At 37.9% G+C, this 20,465-nt stretch overlaps 1 protein-coding gene across 2 annotated transcripts; it reads left to right on the top strand.

Moving 5' to 3' along the window:
* The first annotated feature begins 563 nt into the window (after positions 1–563).
* On the top strand, positions 564–19,929 carry LOC143877185 (26S proteasome non-ATPase regulatory subunit 2 homolog A-like). 2 transcript variants are annotated; one of them, XM_077379076.1, is made up of 25 exons: positions 564–854; positions 943–1,043; positions 1,716–1,836; positions 1,923–1,982; positions 2,653–2,720; positions 4,415–4,457; positions 8,258–8,326; positions 8,530–8,568; positions 8,641–8,723; positions 10,615–10,729; positions 10,837–10,911; positions 13,651–13,809; positions 15,821–15,928; positions 16,015–16,119; positions 16,203–16,343; positions 16,456–16,560; positions 16,695–16,916; positions 17,245–17,358; positions 17,431–17,646; positions 18,067–18,126; positions 18,223–18,336; positions 18,859–18,944; positions 19,059–19,167; positions 19,251–19,429; positions 19,523–19,929. In XM_077379076.1, the coding sequence occupies exons 1-25, from the start codon at positions 744–746 to the stop codon at positions 19,596–19,598; spliced, it is 2,679 nt and encodes an 892-aa protein (XP_077235191.1). In that variant the 5' UTR covers positions 564–743; the 3' UTR covers positions 19,599–19,929. The 2 variants fall into 2 exon arrangements, with proteins under 2 accessions (XP_077235191.1, XP_077235192.1); XM_077379077.1 differs by having other exon boundaries at positions 8,261–8,326.
* The last annotated feature ends 536 nt before the right edge of the window (positions 19,930–20,465 follow it).

The following is a 20,465-nucleotide window of genomic DNA, read 5'->3' on the forward strand; positions in this document are numbered from 1 at the left end:
AGAATCTTTTTATTGGATGATCCCAGCCCTTCATCTCTAGAGGCTTTTTCACAATCATTTTTTTAAGCCTTGATAGGCTCTATGTTCGATATCCTATCACTCTGATCAAACAATACTAACTATTCAATTAGATGTATTTTTATAACTTAGAACAATTTGGCCAGCTTTTTTCTGATCTATTGGAGATCGCAAAGTATGGCCCACCATCTAGAGCAATCGAACCGTCCAAAGATTGGGACGACCGCACAATGCACTAGCTTTGCTTGCCTTGGTCCACCAGTACTCAAACCTTTCTTCTCTTCCAAGCAATCTTCTAACTTGCGCGTATCAAAATGTACTGTGGGGCCCAGTTCATAGGATGATCCAAACTGTTAATTTATTGGGCCATAATGGAAATGATTTACTGTATAAGTGTATACGGCCTATTTACGTTGTGGTCCAACAAATGAACGGTTTGGATCATCCCAAGGTAGGGACTCACAGTACTTTTCGGAAAATACAGGACTTCTCATTCTCAAGCACACACCATATAAAATCACTATAAATTAATATAATGCTCAGCATTCTTTTTTCGTTTTAGCTCTCTTTGAGGCTTGAGAATCTCCTTTTTCTTCTTCCTCAACCTAACCTCGCTTCTCAGTTCCTAGGGCTTTTTTTACCCTTCTCACTTCTGTCTCTTTTTTTTTTCTAGGGTTCTTCGTTTTCAAAGTTTTATCTACTCTAGGGTTTCTTCGATCGTCGAAATGGCTGCGGATCCGAACCCTAATAACAGCGGCGGCTTGGAAGAGGCTACCGTTAAAGTCCCCTCCAAAGATCCTAAGAAGAAAAAGGAAGAGAAAAAAGATGAAGATTTGGTAAACTCATCCACTCTTTTTTTGTTGTTGAGCTTTTCAATCCTTGGAATTAAATCCGTTTGATTTGATTTGATTGGAAAAATTGCAGTCGGACGAAGATTTGGCCTTGAAACAGCAGCTAGAGCTGTACGTCGAGAGGGTCCAAGATTCAGATCCTGGCGTGCAAAAACTTGCACTAGAGAGTATGAGGTAACTTTTATTTTGGCTATACTTTTGCAGATTTGTATTTAATTTTTTTTTTGTATTCATATAATGCTTTCATTTTTCAGCTGAACAATTCACATGACTTTTGACTAGTTAATTTCAGCGAAAAATGTTTTGCGTCATGCCTAATAAGTTTCTTTTATTAATCAAGCTATTCAAGTTCATATATCTCTATATCTCTCAATACACTGTTGTAGTGCTTTGTGTTATTGTTAAGGCCCTGTTCGTTTTAGATTGTGACAACCAATGAGTGAGCCCGAAACCGATTATTGGACTCAATAAAAGGTTTTGGGATCATTCATTCATCGATTGCACAATTTAAAGCGAGGAAGACCTAAACGTTTTTATTGGCTGTGATGTCATTTATTGATGCATAACAACTGCTATTTTACTTGCTAGTGTTGCACTTGTAACTATCTTGACTGCGTATGTGGTAATTTTTGATGAATCTGTATTTGTTTTAGCATATATTATATAATATATTGTTTCCTTAGTATAAAAATTTGTCTGTACTTACTGTTGATAATCCATTTCAAAAAAACAAGAAGCTTGTCTGTACTTTGGAAACTGCAATACTATGCATAATGCATCCACTGTTCACACTAGCTCCTATGGGTGCTAATCAGATTGGCAGTGCATAACATTTTTATTACACAGGCAGGAGATCCGTACTTCAACTAGCTCGATGACCTCTGTTCCGAAACCTTTGAAATTCCTTCGACCTCATTATGGAACTCTAAAAGCATTTTACGAGACAATGGCCGATGCGGATTTGAAGGTTCTCACTTTTGGTTTGGGCATTGCAATTGTCATATCTTTTCACTGGAAACCACAAGTTGCTGATCTGACTTCTATGAATTGCAGAAACTCCTAGCCGACATACTTTCTGTTTTGGCACTGACAATGTCTGCAGAGGGAGAAAGGGTATATGAATAACTTATCACATCCAGTTTTTTGTTTTGATTTTTAACTATAATGGTTTTAAGCTAGGTCATTGGGAATTAACTCACTCCATGTAGTTGATACTTTTGTGCTCAGGGGTTATTATTGGTTTAGCTTGTTCCTCTGCTATGATTTTTATGCTTTGGATCCTTATGTCTATCTACAAGCAATCTTATCTTCATCATTGGCAATACATTTTCCTCGTGCAAGGGTCACACTTATAGCCCTGTCGTTGTAAAATTCATTTTTTAATATTGTTAGCATGAGTCCATCCCTGTTCGACCAAGAATAAAAGTTTGACTTCGTTTTTTGTTCATAGAATGTTTAGTCTGCTACCTATTTTTTAGCACTGTTGTAAATTTCGTTTCGTTTCGTCCGAAAACCGGAACGAAACGACCAAAATTTTGTTTCGTTCCGGATTTCGGCTGAAATTGACTGAAATTGACTGAAATTTGATGAATTTACCGAAAAGTTTCGAACGAAATTTTCCGAAATTTCGTTTAGGTGGCCAAAATGAAATGGCCACGGAAACAAAATTTACAACTATGTTTTTTAGCAATCTCCTACTTTTATTTGGAGTATAGCTGATATGATTCTCTCACTTTTATTTGGAGTATAACTGATCTGATTGACTCTTATGTTGATTTTGCAGGAGAGTTTAAAGTATAGATTGTTGGGTTCAGAAGGAGACATTGGGTCATGGGGACATGAATACGTTCGGTGAGCTTCTCTTAACCCTGGTTTACAGAATTAAAATTGCTGGTTCTCAAGTAATTTGGTGTCTGTTTGATCTGCACTTATTACTTCCAAAGTTTAATGGAAATGAACTTGACTGCTTCGTAAGAGCTTTATGGCTCATAAGAAGCACTGGGGTGGTGGCTGATATAGTGATAACTGATATGCATATTACACATTTCGGCCAGCTCATTTTCAACTAATATACTTGGTATTGGAAATTATAACTTTTTCATTTAAGAAAATCTGTCATTTCCCTTGGAGTTTGTATGTGGCCATCATATAAAGTGCTAGCTCCTCCATTAAGTGGTTTAGATACCTAGCATATTGTTTCCTCCCAAAGCTGGATTGCTGTTCATGATCATAGTCCCAAATATTCTATGATTTAGCCGACACTTTGAATGTATTGGTGGCACACGTGTAATGCCGTGTCCGATACGACACACGTGTCCACACTCCTTTGGGCACTTTTAAATGTATTGCTAGGAGTGTTAGAGTTAACGTGGGCGTGTGGACCCATATTTGTGTAATAATCGATAATTTTGTGTATGTACGTGTCACCATTTCTAAATTTTTAGATGCTGCAATGTTAGACAACTCGACACATGAATCCATATCGACACATTATGATTATATATACTTTCTATTTTAGCCGTGTCCCCGTTTCTAAATTTTGGGGGTTTGCCGTGTCCGACACTCCGTGTCAGCGTCGACACGTGACACTTGTGTCCGTGTCCACAAATCATAGCAAATATTTGACTCGGGAATTTCTCGGCGAGGGTCTGTCTTGGCATATTTGAAATTTTTTTCTTGTTTTCAGGTTTATATTGGGAAAAGCTTAGAAAAAATAAAATATATAAAATTTAAGAACAAAATTATATCAGGGACATGATTTTTTCAACCCCCCCCTCCCTGTAGTATGATGCGCCTCATTTTAACATGAGTTGTGGGCAGACATCACACTTTTTGACATCAAATCACGTTAAAAGGGGGGCGCATCATCCTACAGGGGGTGGAAACAATCATCGTTCATAATATCATGAATTTATCATGATATTTTATGGTATTTTTGCTATCAAAAGTAAAATATGAAGATATCTTGATGATTTTTTACAATGCCGGGAAAATTTTGGGATTGTGTCGTTTAATAAAACATTGTTAAAAATCACGATGTTTTCAAAAAAATTGAAGATATTTGTGACTATGTTCAGGATACTAGCACATGCTATGGTGGAATATAAGGTTTGATTCAAAAACCAAGTGAACAAAAACTGAAGTAGAAGTACTCTGTGTTGAAATGAGTTAGAATGCAGTCCCTTACAACTCAAATCAAATCATGATATATGCTGACATCAAGGCATAAGACTTTTGGTTAATTGATACTTGTTTCCTTTTTTCGTGAGTGATTTTTTTTCATATCATTATCCATTCTTATTTTAAGTCATCCTTACATGACATGTGCCCATATTCCCTATTGTCTTCTTTATTAATGATGTTGCACGAAATGTTCTTTTTATCATCTGAATGCAATGTGCTTCTGTCCTCCATTCCCTACTGCCATTTTCTTCTTCTGCTAATTTTTCCTGTCCTACTGGTTTCTTGATTCTATAATTTTTCACCTCCATGTTATACGATGCGACCAAGAAAGTTCTTTCTAATTCTTAGTTTGGTATCATCAGGAACCTTGCTGGGGAAATATCACAGGAGTTTGCAAAGAGACAGGTTAGTCAAGCGAATTATTTACTATGATGATTGATAATTCCTTTATATCGTTAACCTTGTTGGCTATTAATGCTATCTATGTTGTTGATCACGTGTTATAAAGGAATCTGGGTAAATCTGTGTTAATGTTCCCAAAATAGGTGTGTGTGTGTGTGCGCACGTGTGCAGAGAGAGAGAGAGAGAGAGAGAGAGAGAGAGAGAGAGAGAGAGAGAGAGAGAGAGAGAGAGAGAGAGAGAGAGAAGTGTAGGTACACTTACGGGTAGCTAACTTAGCTACTTTGTCGGCTTAAAATACAGTGGGGCCCACTTTGTTTCGGTGATGCAAACCATTCATGTGATGGGCCCTCACATAGATAGGGTGTGCCCAAAAAATCAGCTCCATAGGATCATCCCAACCCTACGATTTGTGGAGGCAAAAATGGACGTGTAAAAACCTTAATAAATCTGTCCATTTTTGCCTCCATAGTTTGAAGGGCTGGGATGATCCAATGGAGTTGATTTTTTGGGCACACCCTATCAATGTGATGGCCTATCAAATGAATGGTTTGGATCACCCAAACAATGCGGGCCCACTGTATTTTAAGCCGACGGAGTAGCTAAGTTAGCTACCCGTACGTTTAGCTACACTTTTCTCACACACACACACACACACACACACATATATATATATATATATATATATATATATATATATATAGAGAGAGAGAGAGAGAGAGAGAGAGAGAGAGAGAGAGAGAGGTTTCTACACACAAGTGTAGATAAGTTATCTGCACACTAGCTTAAAATACAGTGGAGGGCATATTGTTTGGGTGATCCAAACCATTCATTTGATTGGCCCTCACATAGATAGTGTCCACAAAAAATCAGCTCCATAGGATCATCCCAACCCTACGATTTGTGGAGGTAAAATGGACGTGTATAAACCTTCACAAATCTGTCAATTTTTTACTTCCATGGTTCTAAGGGTTAGGATGATCCTATGAAGCTGATTTTTTGGGTACACCCTATCTATGTGAGGGCCCATCAAATGAATGCTTTGGATCACCCAAACAATGTGGGCCCCCACTGTATTTTAAGCTAGTGTGTAGATAACTTATCTACACTTGTGTGTAGAAACTGTTTTCTCACACATATATATATATATAGCAGAAGAGAAAAGGAGAGAATTATTTGAATTTCTCCCAAAATTCTATGAGAATTACACATCACTTTTTTTGACTTTTTTAACAGAGGCACCCATTCAATCCACATATTTTCAATCCTACCCCCACCTTTATGCTTTTTAACAAAGGCACCCATGAAAGCCACATAATTTCAATCCTTTCTCCCTCCTTTATGCTTTTTTAATTATGGAAACCTGTATAGATTGGAGGGCTAGGATCAGCCTATAGAAATGATTTTACGGGCATAACCTATTGATGTTGTGTTCCATCACATGGACGGTTTGGATCAACCTATGATGTGGTCCGTACAGTTCTTTGTCGGCCCGTGCGATGTTTTTTACTAGTGTGCGTGTGTGTGTGTGTGTGTGTGTGTGTGTGTGTGTGTGTGTGTATATATAGGAAAAGGATTGTACGCTCGAGTGTACCTAACCTTAGGTATGCTCGAGTGCCAAATCACATGGGTCCCACATTTTTTGTGGTCATCTAAACCATTCATTTGCAAGGCCTTATCATAGATAGGGTGCGTACCAAAAATCAGCTCCATAGGATCATCCTAACCCATCCATTTGTGGAGGTCAAAATGGACAAACACTGTTTGTCCACAAATCTGCCCATTTTGCCCTCCAGTTTTTGAGGGGTTAGGATGATTCAATGGAGCTGATTTTTTGTACACACCCTATCTATGATGGGGACTTGCAAATGAATGGTTTAGATGACCACAAAAAATGTGGGACCCATGTGATTTGGCACTCGAGCGTACCTAAGGTTAGGTACACTCGAGCGTACAATCCTTTTCCTCATATATATATATATATATATATATATATATATATATATATATATATGGGGCATATTTGTGTCTGTCCATTTTTGTCCTCCACAAATGGAGGGGTTAGGATGATCCTATGGAGCTGATTTTTGGTACACCCCCCATCTATGTAAGGGACTTTCAAATGAATGGTTTGGATCATCCTAACAAAGTGGGCCCCCATGTGATTGGGCAAGCTAGCTCACCATAAGGTTGGTGAGCTTAAGCTCACCAACAGTTTCCTCTCTCTCTCTCTCTCTCTATATATATATATATATATATATATATATATATATATATAGAGAGAGAGAGAGAGAGAGAGAGAGAGAGAGAGAGAGAGAGAGAGAGAGAGAGAACTGTTGAGCGCACCATTTTTTTGATGCACTTAAGTTGTTATAACGCCTCCCATTTGTTTAAATGTTTGGTCCCGCTGGGTCCCGCTAAAGCGCACCAATGGGAGGCATTATAACAACTTAAGCACACCAAAAAAATGACTTTTCTCATATATATGAGAAAAGTGTTCCTACACGATCGTGTAGAGAAGTTATCTACTCCGTCTGCTTAAAATAAAGTGGGGGCCCACATTTTTTGGGTGACGCAAACCATTCATTTGATTGGTCCTCACATAGATAGGGCGTGCCCAAAAAATCAGCTCCATAGGATCATTCCAACCCTTCGATTTGTGGAGGTTAAAATGGACGGTATAAACCTTCACAAATCTGTCCATTTTTTACCTCCACAGTTTGAAGGGTTGGGATGATCTTATGGAGCTGATTTTTTGGGCAAACCCTATCTATGTGAGAACCTATCAAATGAATGGTTTGGATTGCCCAAACAATGTGGGACCAATGTGTTTTAAGCTGACGGTGTAGATAACTTATCTACACGAGCATGTAGGAACACTAATCCCTATATATATATATATATATATATATCTACTTTGATGGTTCTTCCGCAATCTTCTTGTACATGTTGGCTATTGAGTAGTATGAATTAGAACTCCTCTCTTAATGACTCTTCCACAATTTTGAGGTCCCTTTGGGAAGCATCTATGTGGATGATAAGATATGATTTCAAAATGTCTTTGCACCACTTACATTTGGTCAGGAATTATTTTCCCTGCACTAGTGCTGATATGTAGTGTCCGTTGGGCCATTTGCTAGTTTTGCTGTATCCACAAACCTATTCTTTTTTTATCTTTTTAATTTTACCAAAAGAAAAAAAATCTAGTTTACCATTACTTACCAAGATCTATCTTTAGAACTCACGGTGGTGATGTGCCATGAATGCTCTTTGGACCGACCTTGAAACATATATTGCTCAAGGTATATTTATCCTTATCAAAATTGTCGTGAGTCAGCTGTGGCTACTGCACTACTGCAAACAACCTGTGCTATGCCATTTGTTGGTTGGATCACGGAGCAAAGCCTCCATGTATAATTGCAGATATTTTTTGTTAGATTTATGACATACAGGCTATTGAGACCGTGGAGGCACCCCATTGATCTTTGTCTCGGAGAAGTGAATTTCTTTGTCAATAGGCTTGGAACATAGTTTCTCACTTACCTACCTACGAGTCTGATTTATGACTAACTTTCCATGTACAACGTGTTTCTCCTTCACTGTTAATATTTTCTTGTTGTTTGTTGCTTATGTGATTTCATTGGCATACATTTTTTTTTAAAGAAAAAAACAGATTTAATTGGCATGTACTATCACGTCATTAATCTGTCAATACTTTTTTTTTTGTTTTTTTATTAAATTCTGGTGGGTCTTTTGCATTTTTTGAATCTGACTACTGTATACCATACCTTTTTCTGCTTCCACAGCAGATTGAAGAAGCCCCAATTGATGATCTGATGGAACTTGTTCAGCAAATTGTTGCATTCCACATGAAAGTATGGATCGGTTTGGTTTTTTGTCCATACTAGAACTAGTTCGATTCTTCATATGTTCTATATGAAACTTCAGTATTTTTCTTTTTCTTTTTTCAATTTGGCATTTTATTCTTTACAATTCTTTTAAAATGTTTTGCCATGTTGTCATGCGGTATGAAACTTGCATTGGTTTTTGTTGTCTTTTTTTCGTATTCATGTAACAGCACAATGCTGAGCCTGAAGCCGTGGACCTTCTAATGGAGGTAAGCTCCACATCCTTTCCTTTTTTTGTATGTGTGTGAAGTATGGATTATAAATTTTTGTTCTGGCTCCAGGTTGAAGACCTTGATATGCTAGTAGATCAAGTTGATTCCACTAATTACAAGAGGACGTGCTTGTATCTCACAAGTTCTGCTAGGTATATGTCATCTTGAAACTTATAACAACCATGGAAATTTTGAAATCCCTGATTCTCTTCCTCTATCTGTTATTTTTTTGGTGCACTTCTATACATACTCTTAATTTAAGAAAATTGTTTTACACTTTCAAAATGTAATACATGCTGTCAATTGAAGAAAATGGTTTCCCTCCTTCAAAATGTTTTCATATGACTATATTGGCATACATATATGATCAAATGGGGAAGTAACGGCTGACACTAAAGACTTGGGTTTTTTTTTCCATTTTCAAATCCTGTAGGTCAATGATATCATCAATGGATTGTTAGTGTCAGGTGTTTCTTGAAAACAACCTACTTTAATGTATCTAAATAGCCTGAGAATTAGAATCCTCTCTTGAAAACATTGAAGTTTATTCTATCTAAATAGCTTTAGAAACCCACATTCTCCTACTACGAAAGTGTGAATTTCTAAGGCCTCGATGAGAGTTAAAGCTTTCCGCCCGACGAATACTCTTTGCAAGATCCTCACTATTGATCATCATCATAATAGACAAAGAATTATTGTTAATCATTGTGCTTTGTGCATTGCTGATGCTGAGTCTGTTGACCACGTTATGATTCATTGTAGCTTCATGTGCGTGATTTGGAATTTTATTTAAGTTTGTTTGCTGTTAGCTGAGTTAGTCCTAGACCTCCTGGTCACTTGGCTGATCTCCTTGAGGCTTGTGATTAAGCTTCTTGGCATCTAGACGTAGAACGATGTGGATCCTTCCCTTTGCTGCTGTAATTTGGTTTGTCTGGAAGATAAAGAATGGAGAAGTCTTTAAAGATGTCTCAGCAGTAGGCACTGCATTCAAAGGGAAATCTTTTATGTAGTGATCTATTGGGCTTCAAGCCTCTATGTTCAGAGACTTCCCGATGACCACCTTCGACAGATCCTGGGATGAGATCATGTTGAGCTGTTGTAGGAAGAAGTGGCCCAGCCTTAAGTGTGATCCTCTAGGATTTTTGAAGTTGAATTTTGACGGTTCAAGCTTCGGAAACCCAAGTTTGACGGGTATAGGGGATCTTTTGAGGAGCTTAGAGAGAGGGCCTTCTCTGGGCCCATTTGTGAGAAATACTCCAAGGAGGTGGAAGTTCAGGCCCTTCTGTGCGAGTGTGCGGTATTTGCCTAGTCCACCAGCCTCTGCTTGACCACCTCATCATTGAGAGCGACCTCTCAATGTCGTTAGATGTTAGGGGGCAGTGCTATCTTCTCATTGAGATTCACAGGCACGATCAAGGAGATTCACGATGCCCTTGGGGGTAATGATATTATGGTTAGACTTGTTTGGCGATCCACTAATAATGAAGTGGATAGGCTTGCTAACTCCGAGGTGGTCAGAAACATTGTTCGACTTTGTCCTTCCCGAAGGATTTCGTATCTTTTTTTTTGTTTCTCTTGTAGTTGCTTTTTGTTTTGCTATCGTTTGGTTTTTGGTTCTATTCTGCGGGCCAACATCTGAAGAACTAAATCTAGTAATCCATAAGAAAAATGGGAGGTGAAAGCATGCTAAATCTTACTAGGCAATGACCCACATTGTGTGTGTGACATCTGGTCCATGTGGAACATTCTTGCAAGATCCATCATAACGGAAGATTCAATGGTTATTTGGCTGTTGTGTGAAATTCTGAAATGTGCTTGTTCTTTCTCATTTTTTTGTTGTTGTCTAGAGATGGCGTAAGTGCTAAAAATTAGTTTTAATCATAACATATTATCTTAGGGAGTAAATTCTTCTCATAATTTGTTGGGGTGCTATTCAACCTGTGACTTCTATCGTGAAGCTTATTCTTGATGCTACTCGGGCACTTTGCTTTACGTTTTCCTTTTTCATATGAAGTTGTTAATTTTGAACTGAACATCTTGCAGCTACCTTCCTGGACCCGATGATATGTTAGTGTTGGATATAGCATATACTATTTATCACAAGTTTGAAGAGTACACAAGTGCACTTCGTATTGCACTTCTCCAGGATAACATTCAGGTGCACTCCATTGTGAATGTGCTCAATTTGTTTATCCAACTTTTGTCTTTGTTAAATAAGTGATCCTCCCATGTGGTGCTTATACTATGCAATCTTCATTATGACAGAATCTAAAGCAGGTCTTTACATCCTGTGATGATCTGACTCTTAAGAAGCAATTTTGTTATATCATTGCTCGACATGTAAGTTCAGAACTGGAATCCGTTTGAAATGCTTGCACTTTTAACTTCATTTTCTTCTTGGATTTTGCTTCCTTATCCATTTTATTGATTTTGGGTCTTGTTAGCATAATGCCATATAATTGAACCAATTATTCTTGGCATGAGAAACGTGTCCTATGCTCTTCCTGGGCTGGGCATTTTTTTATAAATTGCATTGCCGGATCAGTTTGAGTTTGTTGTACTGACTACTGATTGAGAACTTCCCTTTTGTTTGGATTGTTCATTGACTGTTATTTAATTTTTAATATCTGGTTGATGCCATTTATGGTGCATTACAATTATTATTTCTCTCCTTATTTTTCTGAAGTAAGATGTTCTATGGAAGGAACGGGGTTGGATGGGGTCATCCTCCGCCAGATTGGTATCTTTAATCTCTAGTAGTTTTGAATAGGCCATCTCAACTATTTTTCATATGGTTCCTTAATGCTCTACCTGATTTGGAAAGTGTGGAAGCCAAGCTAACTTCTGTCAAAATTACGCTTGAGTTACCTCTGCGGTTTCTCCCATTTTACTTGAAGTCTCATTCTATTTTTTATACAACCGTATACACCTTTCTAATTGAAGCCCCTTCAAGTTAAATTTTAAATCCTTCCATGATCTTCCATGTAGGAATCACCCATCTTTGAAGTCTTGTGTTTCTCTCCTTCCAAATAACCCATATGATTGCATTGACGATAATATTCCAAAGGATTATGATGTTGATGACAGAAGTACCACCTAACCGACACAAAATTAAATCTGCTATGCAACACAGACACCGACTAACTGAAATGACTTTAAAAATTATTCCGAATCCTTTTTGTTGTTTTGCAATATCCACTGCTTTTGTCCAGCAAAAAGCCTACACTCGTGGAGAGGAGGGCACACCATACCTTAGAAAGAGGTGTATGGTGATCACCAAGAGAAAGATTATGCATGGATGAAAGATGATCATAGGATATGATGTAGGACGAGTGTTAAGAAAACAATAATTTGTAATGAACTCAAACTTTTGTTTTATTAATCAACCATTGTCATAGCATAGCATCTTAGCATTTATTACTTATAACTCCAAGAAACCAAGTGATATTTGTCAGCTACAACATGATGATGTTTGTCGAATCTCCTTCAGCTTAAACCTGTTTTCCCAGATAGCAAACAACAAGATTAGTAGCCCATGAGATCATTCAGTGAATTTTCTTTCCACTCTTTTTACAATTGGATCCTACAAGAACACCCAATTCCAATGGGATTTATCCATTTCCATTCCAATAACCATCACTTGAGCTTGCCTAAATTGACTCTTAAGCCCTGTTCGTTTAAGATTATTCTAACCGATTGTGAGTCCAAAACTAATTATTGGACTCAAATTTACGTTTCAGTTTGACTCCAATAATTGGTTTTGGACTCACAGTCGGATGGCATAATCTTAAATGAACAGGGCCTTAGTCTGTATGACTCAAAAATCACTTTCTATGGGATTTTGATAGCCAAATCAGGTGAGATGTATCTGATGCGGTTGATGAGGCATTAATGGACTGGAAATTTTTAGTGCTCCCAGAGTAATACTTGGAAGGTTCTTTTGAGATGCAAGGAAAGTGTTTAATTTAACCTAACCATTGAATTGTTGGACTAGTCGCTTCATGAATATTCTTTAGGATTATACAAGAAACCATTTGTTAGTTGTTCAAATTTGCAAGAAGCAGGAGTCGATGCAGGAGGGTGACAGAGAGTGGAATATGAGTTACTGAATGACCTGGATTTTCCATCAATTGTGAAATTCTGAAGTGGGAATGGTGTACCTAGATTCAAGCAACTATGAGCCATATGTGTGTTATCTATTTCAATGAACCGTCCACTTTGAAAAACTTTGGGTACTCGATATATTTTCCTTCAAATGTACTGCCAAGTTCTCACCACCTCTACAAATGGATCTAGATTGTAAAGCAGGATGATATTGTGCAATATCAACGTTTACTCATAGGTTTTGCTCATCCTCAGTATGGATCAATTTCCACTGTAGTATCTGAGGAAAGTCTTGAAGTTAATAAATAATTTTGCAGAAGTGTTCTAAAGTGAATGCTGGATAGAAGATATAAAAATGGGCAGAGGAATTTAACAACCACTTTATTGTCTTAAAGTAATTAGCTGGCAGCAAAGCAGTTCCAACTGGAAAGATACTAAGATGTGGTACTCATGGGTTGGAAAGATACAAAGATGTGCTACTCTTGTGGATGAGCATCAGGAATTGCTGAAGAAAAAGTCTACCGTCTGAAATTTGTATTGGTTTCAGTTTCCTTAGTGAGAATTCATGTTGCACTTTGATTTGATTGGTACATCACTTTTTTTTCATATTGTGCACATAGAATAATTTCAAGATGTTCTGTACTGTATCATTCATGTTGCACTTTGATTTGATTGGTACATCACTTTTTTTTCATATTGTGCACATAGAATAATTTCAAGATGTTCTGTACTGTATCACTCATGTTGGGATTTTCCACCCAAAGATAAAAGCATTTTCTGGTAATGTTTCATCTGCTGATAAAGCATCTGTTCATTTTTTTGTCGTTCTTTCCTTTTGAATGGGAATCTCTTCTAGAGTGCATGGAAGTTTTTTTTAATGGAAAAGATTCCACTTCTCAGATTAAAAAAAAAGAACAAAAAGATTCCACTGCAACGTGCCTGTTGATAGTTCTGATTAATTTCTGTATAAATCAGGGTTTAACGCTGGAACTTGATGAAGAGATGGTTGCAAATGAAGACGACAGGGAAGCATTGCAGGACATTATCAACAATGTCAAATTAAGCGAGGGCTACCTTACTCTTGCTCGTGATATTGAGGTCATGGAAGCAAAATCCCCTGAAGACATCTATAAGGTATTGATTTCTCTGTAACAATGGAATTGTGCCTTGTAAATCCTGTTGTAATTTTGTGCTGTTGTATTTTTTTAGTTTTTACTTTTTACCTAATGCTCTATTTTCTCGGGACTATGCACAAAGTGATACTTTCCTGCTGCTGCCATAAATATATTTATTCTCGTTTTATTTACAACTATGAGTGCAACTGTGCAGAATGTCTCATCTTTGTTCTACCTGCAGCTTGTACCATGGATAATTGTTGGGTGATGCTGAGACGTCTTCCCATACATCTCAGCTTTTCAGTGGACGATACAAACACCCAGCATACCATACTATTCTGTAAAAAGCTTTATCTCATGCAGTATGGTACAATATGTATCGGATGTTGAGATGTCCAAACCATGCTAAAAATGCGATTCTTTAAAGCACGGCTTCCTCTTTTTTGAATATATCTATTTTACTATTAAAAAAAGACAATTTACCAGAAATCTTATCCTTAAACTACATTCGTGGTATGGAAATTGTTAGATCTCGAGGTTTCTTGTGTCTCTCTCTCTCTTTTTTGGTTATTGGTCATGGAAAACATGGTTAAAAATGTTTCTCTCAGTATTTTCTCACGATATTTTTGTTTCCCCCCCCTAAACATATCATGTAAATTTAATGAGGGAAAAGGAAAAGTAAGAGAAAGAATAAAAATTAAATGGTTATAACCACAAGTTGCCAGGGAAGACGTGCTGGAACAAAACCCGTTCTACAGTTATTCTAGTTTTTTCATACTTGATTCAATAGTTTGTCCTTTGTTTGTTGGTGTTATCCCTTCCCTGAGGTAATTTGAGGACATGTATCAGAATCACAAAAGCCAAACTGAGTAACTAATCCGAGTTGATGCTAAATGTCCTGAAAACAATTAATGAATGCAGTGGCTTGTTTTATTAAAAAATCTTGCATTAAATAGGCCTATAATTTGTTGCTGACAGACGTGTCCTGCCATGTCCAACACGACACGCGTGTCCACATGTGTCGACACTCCTTTGGACACTTTTAAATGTACGGCAAGGAGTGTTATAGTTAATATGGTTGTGTGGACATTTTTTGTGTAATAATCAATCATTTTATGGGCACCATTACTAGATTTTTAGATATTGCCATGTCAGACAACTCGTATCCGTGTTGAAACTCGACACACGAATCCATATTGACAAACCATGATTATATATAATTTCTATTTAAGCCGTGTCCCTGTTTCTAAATTCCGAGGATTTGCCGTGTCCGACACTTGTCCGTGTCGACACACGACACTCGTGTCCGTGTCCACAAATCATAGGTTCAAACTATTTTTCAGATGAAATGTTTTTCTCGGGTCCGTTATAAAGAACTCGGGTTAATTTTGCATTTGTTTTCTTTTATTCCTGCTTTTGCCTTTTGATCCACATTTTTATTTTATACCATTCCTCTGTTCCTTTACTTTATTATCAGCAACCATTCCTCTTAATTTTTATTACTTTATTAGCAGCAATTATCCGTGCAGATATGGTAAAATGGTTAATATTTTAAAAAACTCAAATTAGGTAATTGAAGCTAGTCAAGCTACTCTATGCTACTCTATTTTCACTGATATTTTTGATGGACTCGAGAACTGGAATATTTTTTCTAAATACTTGTGGCACAACGATGGGTGTCCTATGCTGGGATGCTTCCCACTGCTGCTGTGCAACACACGTATAGCTCTTCATTTTCTGTAGCTTATCGGGTTCTCTCAGGGTGGGCAACATTATTGAAAATATGCACGTGTATTAAACACTATTAAAGAGATCCATATTTAATTACCAACTCAAATTCCTTTTCCTCGTATCATGAATTTAGGTTTTGTGAAGCCTGATTGTTGTACTTACACTTGTATCATGTATCTGAATCCATTTCCTTGATTTGTTGGTTTAGCTGAATTCGTTTCCTTTTCTCATATGATATCTACTATGTGCTTAGATGAGCGTGCTGCTACATTCTTGATTTTTGTGCTTCATGTAATTAGGTTCACTTGATTGATGGCCGGGCAAGTGCTGGTGCAAGTGTTGATTCAGCCAGACAGAACTTAGCAGCTACCTTTGTTAATGCATTTGTGAATGCAGGCTTTGGTCAGGTAGAGATAAGTTAACTCCTTGGAATTGTTACTTTCTTATGTCATATCCCATACGTGTTTTGAACTTTCGTTCGCCTTCCGTGCAGGATAAGTTGATGACGGTCCCTGCTGAGTCTTCAAGTGGCGGTTCCGCAGGAAGTTGGCTTTTCAAAAATAAGGAACATGGGAAGGCCAGCGCTGCAGCAAGCTTGGTATGGGTTGCATTTGTTTATGTAAGCATGGTGTTAATCTCTCAGCAAATTAGTGAGATTAATTATTTGGTTATTGGTGGTAGGGCTTGATTTTGTTATGGGATGTTGATTCCGGTCTTGCACAAATCGACAAATATTTTCATAGCAATGATAATCATGTCATTGCCGGAGCTCTTTTAGCAGTTGGGATCGTGACCTGTGGGATCAAGAATGACTGCGACCCAGTGAGTTTCCTTCAAAATTCTTATATCCACCAAAAAAGTAAAACATAGTTGCCTCTCAGACCGACTTACTAAATAGTTTCTACATCACTTATTGAATTTCTTCTATATTAAGGCATTAGCACTCCTTGGCGATTATATTAATAAAGATGATTCGAGTACCCGAATTGGAGCAATAATGGGCCTTGGCCTTGCATATGCGGGTTCCCAGAACGATCAGGTGAAAATTTTGGCTACCATTGGAAGCATCCGAATAATTTAGTTTGTGTCAGCATTCTTTGGAATGTTTTTCTAATGGCTTCTCTGGAAATATGTTACTTCCATTTTATGCTGACCTATCTTCCACACTTCTAGATTCGTAGGCATCTAGCGCCCATTCTGGGTGATGCAAAAGCACCACTTGATGTTATTGCATTTACTGCAATTGCATTGGGGTTAGTCTTTGTGGGTTCTTGCCATGAAGAGGTTGCCCAGTCCATTATCTTCTCTTTGATGGACCGCAGTGAGTCTGAACTTGGTGAGCCTCTCATTCGGTTTCTGCCTCTGGGCCTTGGCCTTCTGTACCTTGGTAAGCAGGTAATGATATCTATAACTACACAAAGGACATTCATCTGTGTTGTACTTTATAATGCTTTCAGAAATGTGATGCTACAGTTCGTTGAAAAAAAGGAAAAAACTGTGATGCTATAACTACTCAAAGGACATTCATTACTGTTGTGCTCTATAATGATTTCAGAACTGTGTTGCCCATTTGTTATCTCATTCTGTCATTTTGCTCATTGGTATTAAATGTATTTTGTCTTCTTATTTATTACGTTTTCAACAAAGAAGGTTTTGCATGTGGTAGTCCATTTTTGGGTTTTCAATCGTTCTAATTGTAGTTTGCTAATTTTGGTGCCTACAGGAAAGTGTGGAAGCTACTGCTGAAGTTTCGAAAACTTTTCACGAAAAAATCCGCAAATACTGTGATTTGACTCTATTATCTCTGGCATATGCTGGAACTGGGGATGTTCTAAAGGTTCGCTTCTATCTTTATCTGATAGCTATTGGAATCCACAATTAGTTTTAGTTAATTATTGCCTTTGCACAGGTCCAAAAGCTTCTAGGATACTGTGCGCAACATCTTGAGAAGGGTGAGACCCATCAAGGGCCTGCTGTGATTGGAATTGCCCTTGTGGCTATGGGCGAAGAACTAGGTCTTGATATGGCTATTCGCTCATTAGAGCATCTCTTACAATACGGTGAGCAGAATATCCGACGAGCAGTGCCTCTTGCTCTTGGTCTTCTCTGCATATCTAATCCAAAGGTGAGATTTATCCTCTTCCAAATGTAAGAGCAACTATATATGTCTACTGTCCCTAGTTCTTTCGGTGTGGAGGTTTGCTGGGCTTTGTAAATAAAGGGTTGAGAGGTCATATGCTCAGCTAATTTTCTATTAATTTGAAGTTTGGACTAAATAAGTAGATCCTGGCCAAGCCAGATTCACTGAGACTAGGTCTGAGTCTAATAGTGAATTTTTTTAACATTGCTTCATTGACATGACAAGGTGGCAAGTTTTATAAAGAAAAAACAAAGAATGTCACTTTGGCTGGATTGCTCCTTTCGCTAAATCAAAATTAGGCCACTGCTCACTTAAGCCTATATCAATGCAGTTATCTAGTGTTAGATAATTCTATTTGGGAAGTAATTTTAAGTTATTAACTTGTTACTTTCTGGCTGTTATCAGGTCAATGTGATGGACACACTAAGCAGACTCAGTCATGACACAGATTCCGAAGTAGCAATGGTATATTTTGTTACAGATTGCTTAAAATATGTTTCCCTTTTACTGACTATATTCAGTCCACTAACCGGAAATAAAATCTTAATTTTGGTTCTGCAGTCAGCCATTATGTCCTTGGGTTTAATCGGAGCAGGTACTAATAATGCCCGAATAGCCGGCATGCTTCGGAACCTTTCAAGTTATTACTACAAAGAAGCTAGCCTCCTTTTCTGTGTAAGCTTCTTGTGTACTTATTCTCTTCGCTATCGGAGTATGTTTTTTTTTAAAGGTGACATTTATTCTTTGTAGAAAGTGAAATACAAGATGGTGGCAAATCTAAAACCTATTACAAAAACCACGAGTATGCTCACAAATGACATTCTCTTCGCTATCGGAGTATGCTCACAAATGACATTCTCTTCGCTATCGGAGTATGCTCACAAATGACATTCTCTTCGCTATCAAGAAAAAACAGGAATGAGGGTGGTTGCTGCTGTAAGTTGCTTTGGGAGAGTGAATGACTGTAAATTAGGTTGATGTAATAGGTTTTAGAGTGTTGGGTGTAAAGCCTGAGTTTTCATTTGTGAGCATACTCCACATACCACCTCTTCTTACCCTTCCCTTATATGGACTGGCCTACCTACCCATAAACCACATGCAGAATTACAGCCCACAGCATGCTGTTTTTGGTAATGGAGAATAAAAGAAGCTATTGGAGTTTGCTTTCTTACTTGAATCCAATTTGATGGTATGCAGGTACGGATTGCCCAAGGTCTTGTGCACTTGGGTAAGGGTTTACTGACTCTTGCACCTTACCACTCTGATCGATTTCTACTTTCACCGTAAGTATTCTGTTTTATCGGTTATATTAATGTAATTGGGTCTGTTTCTTATCTTCAACTTTATGGTCCTTCGATGGCATTATGACTCACCCTTCAATTAACTCTTTTTTACAGGACAGCACTTGCCGGTATCATAACTATGCTGCATGCCTGTCTGGACATGAAATCCATCATCCTCGGCAAATATCATTATGTCCTTTACTTTCTTGTTCTGGCTATGCAGGTATGATCCTAAAATCCTAGTCTTTTTCTCTGCTATTCTTTTTTAGTATTGCTACTGAAGTTTGTTTCTCTGTCTCCATGCAGCCAAGAATGCTGTTGACTGTGGATGAGAATCTAAAGCCTCTCACCGTTCCTGTTCGAGTTGGCCAAGCTGTGGATGTGGTGGGCCAGGCTGGTCGACCCAAGACTATTACAGGATTCCAAACACATTCAACTCCAGTTCTGCTTGCTGCCGGAGACCGGGCTGAGCTCGCTACAGAGAAGTAAATAACCTTTGTGTGCCTCATACCTGCAGTTGTTTCTGCACATTAGTAAATCTTAGATTTCGGTGTGCTAAAATGCATTTTCTGTGGCAGATATATTCCGCTGTCCCCTGTCCTTGAAGGGTTTGTCATCTTGAAAGAGAACCCAGACTACCAAGATGAGCGGTAACTGGGACAGCAAGGGGTCAATCGGAATGGGGCTGATTTAGTGTGGAAGGAAAACAGCTGCTATTCTGTGTACATCACCAGTTAAGTCCGTTAAATTGAATTCATGTACTGTTGAGCATGCTGGGACAGGAATGCTGATGAGAAGCAGCTTTCACAAAACGGTCTTTGGCTCGTTTTGGATACCTCCATTATGTTTTCCTTTATTTTTTTTTAAACTTGAGCCATGGTTTTCCCAAAATGGCCAGCTTGGGCTACTCCCCACATGATATCTTACTTCATTATAATTTCAACGTTATCTACTGCAATGAACGCCTTCCCTCTGAAGTTTTATTCATTGTGAAAAAATATGCGGTTGGCTATAGTGAAGTCGCATTAGCTGGATGGGCACCTCTAATTTAAATCTCTGATCCAAATAGCCTGTTTCCCAGGGTGGAAGTTGAAGTGTAAGCGTTGCGAATATTGAATAATAGATGGGTGATTTCATGAGAAAATCCAGGGCTAGTTGGGGAAGCAAATTGTTGACATTTATAAAATTTGTAACAGTTTTACGAAATTTTATAAATGTTAGAAATTTGTGGGCATAAGTAGATCTCTCTACCTAAAGAGAAAGATCACAATTTCTGCTATTGTGAGTCCGAGTACTTAAATCTACGTTTAATTTCTCAAAATTCGAAAGAAACCCACAATTCACTCGAACCCAATTGTTTAATTGGTGGGCTTTGCTTGTTTTAAGTGAAAACTCATGAATATTTGTCTTTTTTTTTTTTTAAGTTGTAGGACATCTCAATCAGATGTTTAGTATTGGCCACTTGGTTTGGGGATATCGTGCAGTAGCTCTCATCCATCACAAAACGATTAGGCTCGCATG

The sequence above is a fragment of the Tasmannia lanceolata genome, unplaced genomic scaffold (genome assembly GCF_043159265.1).
Source record: "Tasmannia lanceolata isolate RefF3 unplaced genomic scaffold, GAP_Taslan_0.1 ptg000005l, whole genome shotgun sequence".
In the NCBI taxonomy this organism is placed as follows: Eukaryota; Viridiplantae; Streptophyta; class Magnoliopsida; order Canellales; family Winteraceae; genus Tasmannia; species Tasmannia lanceolata.